The sequence below is a fragment of the Malus domestica genome, chromosome 07 (assembly GCF_042453785.1).
Source record: "Malus domestica chromosome 07, GDT2T_hap1".
NCBI lineage: Eukaryota > Viridiplantae > Streptophyta > Magnoliopsida > Rosales > Rosaceae > Malus > Malus domestica.
In genome coordinates, this window is record NC_091667.1 from 24,287,310 (window position 1) to 24,295,890 (window position 8,581).

General features: G+C 35.3%; 1 protein-coding gene across 1 annotated transcript; it reads right to left on the reverse strand.

Moving 5' to 3' along the window:
- Positions 1-632: 632 nt before the first annotated feature.
- On the reverse strand, positions 633-2,199 carry LOC103439482 (zinc finger protein ZAT5-like). The gene has a single exon (XM_008378043.4). It carries the CDS (start codon positions 1,964-1,966, stop codon positions 866-868), a length of 1,101 nt encoding a protein of 366 aa, XP_008376265.3. The 5' UTR covers positions 1,967-2,199; the 3' UTR covers positions 633-865.
- Between the last annotated feature and the right edge of the window lie 6,382 nt (positions 2,200-8,581).

The window sequence follows — 8,581 nt, forward strand, 5'->3', positions numbered from 1 at the left end:
GTATACCCGAACCAACCCATTATCTTAACAGGTGTTTATCGGGTTACCCGATAACGACCCGATTCATTATCGTGTCGACCTGAACACCTGTTCGTGTCGTGTCGTGTCGGGTTATCGAGTCGTATCAGGAATTGCCAAACCTAATGCTCGGGTGTATATACATAACAGTGGGGTAGTAACTAACAAGAGGTGGACCTAGAGAAGAAAGTGACAAAAATAGCAACTAGATACAATTTTTTAGTAGCACATATTGTTATAGAATAAAAAGAGAAAAGTACAATAGGTTGGGATATTCATGTGGAAATTGCAGTAATATGAGTGCTTTTTCTATACTTTTTATTCTATTATTATCACTTAGATTAGTGTGAAAAAGGAAGATGGCCAGGGCAGGCTTTCTTGTAGATGAAACAATGAAACTTACAGCATGATGACTTTTTAAGGTTTTACTGGTAGAGATAAATTTCAGTGTATAAACACCAACAAAATAATCCAATTAAACAAGAGGAGATAAGAGGATTATAACTCGGTTAAAAAATTTCATATTTATACTCGAAGTCTCAAAATTCAATTGAATTTTTGAAAAGCAGAATCCAACAAACCAAAAGGGTTTCTCATGATCATGCACTTTCCAATCAAGAAACAGAAATCTAACATTTTCCTTAACAAAATAATTAGATCAAAGTTCATATAGTTTTATAACATTGGTCATGATATATCCAAAGAATCCAAAGAATAGTGTTTCAATTTTGAATGGTGGTATAATAAAAGAAGTTAAAAGAAAAAAGTTGGTAGTTCACATCAAGTTGACCATTGATCATATCAATCGTGGAGTGAAGAATCACTAAAAAAAACCTTAACCTTTTTTTTAGTAATGACAATCCACCAAAATTTGTGTTCTTAACCTTTCTTGCTGCTGCTGTTCTTGTTGTTGTTGCTGCTGCTGGTTTGATGCAAACACAAACTTGGTTTCTTTGTGGTGATCATCCTCTGAAGGTGCTGGAAGGTTGAGATCCAAATCCAAATTCAACATGCTTTTCTGCTTCTTCATGGGCAGCTGTGGCTGCTGCTGTTGATGTTTTTGTTGTTGCTGATGGGATTCAAAGGCGGCTGAGACTGGCGGAGGCGTCAACGACAAGGTTGTGTTGGTGGCTCCAATCGGCGCCCTATGGCGCCTCATGTGGCCTCCCAAGGCCTGCCCGGACGTGAATTCTGCTCCGCAAATCGAGCACTCGTGGATTTTAGGAGAGGACTTGTTGGAGCTCAAAACCAAACCCCTATTGCTCAAATGGAGAGAAAGTGGAGATGAAGATGTGTTGATGTGGAAAATGTTGTCCTTTAACGATTGCGTGTCTTGATCTTCATCCGACGGGGGCAACATCCCAATTCCAAGATGTTTGTTTTTGTGATCGTCTCCGATATTTGCCTTCAGCTTCTTGTGACTCGCCCTGTGACCCCCTAATGCTTGGAAAGAAGGGAACGTTCTGTTACAAGTCTTGCATTCATACACGTAATACCCTGCCGCCCCTGCCGCCTTGCCTGCGGTGACAGTTGTTGCTTCCAAGAATTTTCGACTAGTTGTAGTAATATGATCGTTGGGGGGTTGGTGGTGGTGATTGGGGGAGGAAGAAGCCGCCCGGGATTGGCCTTGCGCCAAAAGAATTAGGCAGTTTGCCATGTCCTCCTCTTCTGATGTGCTGTCTTGGAATAATTCAGCTGATGTGGTGGGGGACAAGTTGGTACTATTGATGCAATCGTTGTTGTTTTCGCCGCCATCACCCCCTCCACGGCTGGTGCCACCCTCAGGGGACGATGAGTTTGTTGGGATGGCAAAGGGGATTGGGGATTGGGGCCTCAAGCGTTTTGTGCGCTTACCCTTCATAATATTAATGTTGTTGCTGTGTTGTTCCTCGCACCCCAAGATCATGACATCCTCTTGATGATGATGATCACCACCTGCTGCTTCCATGGCTAATTCCCCCTCCTCTACCTTCAAGAGACTTGGAATTACAGCTTAGAAAGAGAGAGAAGAGAGAGAGGAAAAGAGAAAGATTTAATTGGTAGGGAGGAAGCAAGGAGAGGAAGACTGTTATTACAATATATATATATACATATATATATATATGGTGAATATTGACATGTTGGAGAGAGTCGCAATTATAAGGCCATGCCCCTATACAACAGTAACTGTGAATTTAGTCTCTCCCATCTTTTGTTGAGTTTCAAAGGTATTTATAAAGGGAAATATAGGGAAAAAAACAGAGGTATGCATGAAGAGAAATATAATATGAAAAAGTCACTTCCGTTTATAAAATTGAAATTGTGTTTAAAAATAAATTAATAGAAAAACCAGCAAAACAAAAGAAGATGAGGAGTTGTAATTTTAGAGAGTGAGGTTTTAGTAAATGTATGTGGGATAGATAGAGATTAAGGCAAAGAAAGCCAAAAACAAAATCCAGGCATAACGGAAAAGAGAGGCAAATTTAGAGATGAGGAGTGTAAAGCCCCAAAAGAGAAGAGAGGTTGTTAAACGCAAAGTCCGTTTCATGCTCTCTTTCTCACACTTTGCCAACTCATTACTTCTTCACCAATTGCACACACAAAAACAAACAAACCAAAGTTATTGAGGTTGGGGTGCATTTTTGCTCACCACCATGGTAATGCTCATCACCTTGATGAGTTTAAATTTTGAGATTTGTATCTATCCACTACACAGATCTCAAAATTTAAACTCATCCAATAACGGTAAATAGAGTGGTGAGCATCACCATCACTTGAGGTGATGAGCAAAAATATTTCCGTGCGTTACCATGCACCCTCATAATCTAACCTACTCTCACCTCCAAAGCGCGTGTTCTTCACCTTCCAATTTCCCAACACACACTATACTAGTAAGTGCCACACCTAGCTAATTAAGCTCTTCATTCCAACAATCAACTTGTACTAGTCCCACAAATTAGGTGCGAAGTCTAAGATTGTAATAAAATACTAATTAATAAGTGCCCTCAACTTGTTGATTGAGATTTAAGGAAGTAGGACTTTTTAAATCACTTACCTACTATACCAAATGTATGTTTTTAGCTTTTCTTTTCAGTTAGATGTTAATTTTAAACTAATTAGTTAATATTAAGTAAGTAATCTCAATTCCAAATAAATACATTTAATTGTGTTATATTTTTCCTTTACTTGATAAAGGATAATTTAAAGAGAAAACAAACTTCATTGGCGTACTTGGTTGTTATAACTCATTGAGTTTTTTTTTTTTTTTTTTATACTCTTAAATGCATATTTTGTGTGTAGAGAAACCACATGCATCTAACATATCATAGTATGTATGTAATAAGTTAGGAAGACTAAATTGAAATGAAGGAGAATAAGAGTTATAATGTCTTATTAATTAATGTAAGATTAAGTATTTTACTGATGAAACTTGTATCTGTATTATAATATTTAATGACACATAACGCAAGCATTTAGAATTTAAGTAACTTGTACAAATCTGTTATAACAGTATACAAGTCTAAAACGCTTGAATGGAATTCCACATAACATAGTCTTCTCAGTGTTTATTGATCAAAGTTGAAAAAGGGTGGTGGTGGAGCCTAGAGGTTTGTTAGGCGCGTGTACACTACCACACTTACTAACACATCTTGTTGAAGATACTGCAAAATACAGGCTGCAGCTACACATGTTCATGTGTACATGCTATTTTAGTATGAAAGAGAGAGAGAGAGAGAGAGAGAGAGAGAGAATTGGTATTTACAAAGTGTGTTGAAGGGAAGCAAGCAAAGCAAAGGCAAAGGCTGAAAGGCAAAGCCCCACTACTTTGCCTCGACGATTTGTGAGATGATGATTGGAGTGCAAGCCTGGAACCACGGAATCTGCGGTGCTCTCCACCACCCCCCCCCCCCCCCCCCCCCAAAACACTCCCCACTCCCACTTCTCTCAACATTCTTTTTTTAATATATAGTTATTGTATTTTATTCTATAATTTCTATTATCTATTCTTTGTATGACAGTTTATGTTGTGAAGAATTGTCATGCTTGCATGACCTCATATTACGTGCAATTCTTGAGTGTCTTCTTACTTAATTTTGTTGGGTTTTGAAAACAAAAACTTGGTTACGCCAGTTTCATACATGATTTATTATCACGTGATGTAAAAGAAAGACACCGGTGTATGACAATGGGCATGTGAGAGTTTTTCTCGCATTTTGGGTCTAAACTTAGCAACTTGTAATTTAACTCTCCTATCTTTAAGGCTTTTCTTTTCCTTTTTTAAGGGAAATTACATCCAACTAAATTTGAATTCCTCTGAATTCATGGCTTCATGATGAACAAGATCTATGGGACAATTAGATGACACAGAGATCTATGGTACACCATTAAAGTCATACTTACAACTCAACCACTAAATATGCATAAGATTAGACTGTATTAGTGATCAATCATGATTCATGAATGGAAATTTCTCAATCACCATTCAAGAAAAATAGGTACATTTTACCTTAAATGCCAATGCATCTCTTGATTTTCGGTGCCATGTAAAAGTTTAACATACCCCCAACTCATCATCACCCATCTTCTTTGTTTCAATTCTTTTGGTTGAGTTTTGAGCATTGTTTAACTCTTCCCTATGTGACGAGGGGTGTTGAAAAGTAATAACATTTAGGTTTATTTTATTGTTGAGTTTTGGGCTTAACCCATTAAAATTAGAGTTTTATTTTCTTGCTTAGTGGGGATTAGAGTTAGTTTATTATAAATAATGATTTGTTATTCAATTGAGAATAAAAGAGGAAAATAAATGTTAGTTTTCAAGTCATTAACTTAATCTAACAAATAATAATGAAATTAAAATAAAGGAGGAAAACAAATAAAACAAGATGCCATTTTATTTTCCTCCTTGTCCCTTTCTTTCGATTTCATGGGTTTTGACATGAACAATTCAGGGCACCATGTGCAAGGCAGCGAGTGGGATGTCTCGCAGCTCAATTGTAATTTTCAGTTTATGTGTTTTGTTTAAGATGGAAAAATTTTACCCTTAAATAAAGTATCACCAGTTAGGGGTAGGCTCGTTTTGTTTCCCAAACTGCACTTGATGATAAAATTAATGATAAAAATTAATGATAAAATTATGGAAGTTTTAACAAAACACTTCCGGTACGGTTCACTTTTTAATGAAAAACCACATTTTTTCCTTTAACTAGCACTATTCACAATACTTTTAAAAATGACTTTTTGTTAAAAGAGAAGTTTTTTTGGACTTTTCGTTAGTTTTACTTAAAATTAATAGAAACTAAACAGTGCTGCTAAAATTATTTTCGTTTATTGAACTAAATATTAATTTTAAAACGTAGTAATACGGATAAGTATCTTTGTGAGTATATTATTAGGGACACCATTTGCTTGTAATCAATCAATTCATGTGTGCTGTTGACCCTGCAGTCATATCTTTATATTGGATATCTTTAATTTATGGGACATGCATGTTTCTTAGTTAAATACTAATTTAAGCCCAGTTAGTTCTATGATTATCAAATAATTAATCCTGGACTGCATATTATTCTATGTGTAAGGTGATCATCATTGAAGTTCACTTTAAAATGTTGAAATGGAAGGAAATATTATGGTTATTAACAAACCTTATTTTAAAAAGTTAAATAGATTTGAAGTAACTAATTATTAATAAGAAAGAAAAATAAAAATAAACAGAAGATGTTAAAGTGCTGAGGTAATGGATATTGTGTACCAGAATTAATATATAGCTTATCTTTGGGATGAAGATCTCTTCTTAGTGGGGAACTATTACTTGCGGAAGTTGTTCAAGTTATATAATAGCGTATGCACTTATGTTAGTACCTTCGACTATCATTATTCTAATACTAGATAATTAAAGCACGCCGTATTCAGTGAAAAAACATTGTTTAATTGAATGACTTAGGTTTTACTCACATAAATGACGAATTCGAAATCAAATTATTACTAGTCCATTACGAGGTTGTCAACCTCACCGTTCAATTTCGTTGCCAAAAAAAACATTGTTTAACAACGTATATATAACTAATGTATTTGCAGGGGGATACTTCAAATTAAGTAGCGTAAGGGTTAGAGAAATGCAGAAGGTTGAAATTTAATAAACGTGTTCCAAATCATCATAACTTTTGACCCTTCCCTTTGTACATGCACAAACATCACCTTTAATTTCACTTTGGCAATTAGATAGGCCAACCCAAGTTATGTATATGGTCAAAATTACCAATACAATAATTGAAATTTAATAAAGTTATTGGTGTATTAATACGACTGCTTATTTCCTTAAGTATTGGTTTAGAAACTAATATCTATGCAATGAGTACAACGGTGCCCCTCCCCTGTACATACATACATGCATACATACATATATATATATATATATATATATGCATGTAAAATCTACTTTATTAATAGATAATTAATTAACTAAAATATTATTACCATATATATTACGATGCAAAGCATGAAGGTATAGGTTTGTTAAGTTGTAATTTATTAATTTATTCTTGACTTGAAGAGTTATCTGGGTGTGGTGAGGATAATATACGTCGTGTCCCGCACGTCAGGTTCCATAAACCAGCCTATACGACGAAATTTAAATTCAGAGACGGGAGTAGGGTTTTGGTCCTTGCAGAAGTTAAGGATCACTTTATTCTGCCGATCTTGGATTCCTCTCTCTTGTAGCTCAGGCTACCTTCTCATTACTTCATTTCTACGTACTACTACAAGACAAGACAACCGCAAATAGAATAACAAATTCAAACCATATAATATTACATATGGTTCATATAATATTAAACTATGTATATATATGACATATATTATGGTTCTTAGCTAGCTAGCAGCTTGGACTAAGAACTAGCTTGCTAACCGGTATTGAGCAACTACGACAGTGCATAACCGACGTTTCCATTTTTTTATGCCAATATTTTGTAAATGCATACTGTCTGTACTACTTCACAAGTCACCCATGAGAGAGAGAGAGAGAGAGAGATTGTGTAGCTTCTGAGCCACTCAATGGAACATGTTTGTTGCAACTAAGCAACTCAAAACACCGAAATAATTAAATAGGGTTTCGATGTGTAACAAAACAGAATGAATGAGAATGTATATCTATCTAATCTAACCATATATCAAGTATTCAAAACACAAGTCACAAGGTTTATTTACATAAGTCAATTTAGACAGTAGAAAATATAAGATTAAACAATATTGGGATCCACCCCATCAATTTTCTGTGTCAACTATCTATACCGTATCGTATAGAAATTGCAGACACATGTAGTGAGAGGTAGATCTAATCATCTATGTGCTACAGGCCACTTTTCCCTCAGACTTATGAGTCTCATGCATAATCTGCCGTACTTAATTCCACACTATTTACTTACTACATAACGACATCCTTGTGGATGCAAATTTCTTCCTCCTTGATCTTGGACAAAATTGCACCTACAAAACAACTAACACATTTGGTTAAGGCCAAAAGCCTCACGCACCCACGATGAATGGGAGGGGCTTTAGCCGAAGAACCTCCGATGCTAAAGTTAGAATTTAGAGAGAAAAGTGTTTAGAGAGTTTTTTGGAGTATTGCAAGAGTGTTGGAACTAGCTTTTTAGAGAAAATGGAGTACTATTTATAGAGCATGACCGGCCCTCTTTGGAAGAAAGAGTGGTGATCGGATCATATTTATATATATTTTTACTTCAAATTCACTCGTCTTTTCTTAGTTAGTTCCTTATATTTTTGAGCTATTTACGTTATTTTTGTGTTTATAGGATTTGTTATGCAAAGAAAATAAAAATAGCACAAATGAGTTTTAAATAATAAACAGAAAATTGTGGAACACGGGTGGACCACGAGAAAAATAATGGAGAGCATAAAATATATATATATATATAATATATATACATATATAATATATAGATATATATATAAATATAATATATAGATATATATATATAAATATATATATATATATATAATATATATATTTATATTTATAATTGGGTTGGTGAAAGAAATAAAATAAAAAGAAAGGAATGAAATGGAATAGAGTTGGTGAGGATTTGAATAGGAAATGGAATAGAGTTGGTGAGGATTTGAATAGGAAATGGAATAGAGTTGGTGAGAGTGAGGGAGAGGAGGAATAAATAAATAAGGAGTGAGCTAGTAGGAACGGGGGGAAGAAGCTGCCCAAGGCAGCATGGCAGAGAGAGACGTATGGAGAGAGAGAGCCGAGCTGCCCATGCAGCTTTGAACGCTGCCCTTTGGCAGCAAGGTCAGACCGACAGAAACCGAGAGGGACTGACAGAGAGCAGTGAGGCGCAGAGGCAGGACAGAGGGGAGAGAAGGCAAAGGCAAGGAGAAACTGACGGGAGCAACACAGAGAGCAAAGTTTCACTCCATTTTTCTTGGTTTTATCTTCTCAAACCCATGTTTTACTTTTGGTTTAATTTGATAATAATGTGTAACTAAATTTATTTTGGCTAGAGGTTAATTCAAAGCCATGAATATATTTGTAATATGAATTGATTACCTTCAGTTGTGATTT

Coding starts and splice junctions, on each gene's coding strand:
- LOC103439482 (XM_008378043.4), bottom strand. CDS start 1,966: ATGGAAGCAGCAGGTGGTGATCATCATCATCAAGAGGATGTCATGATC.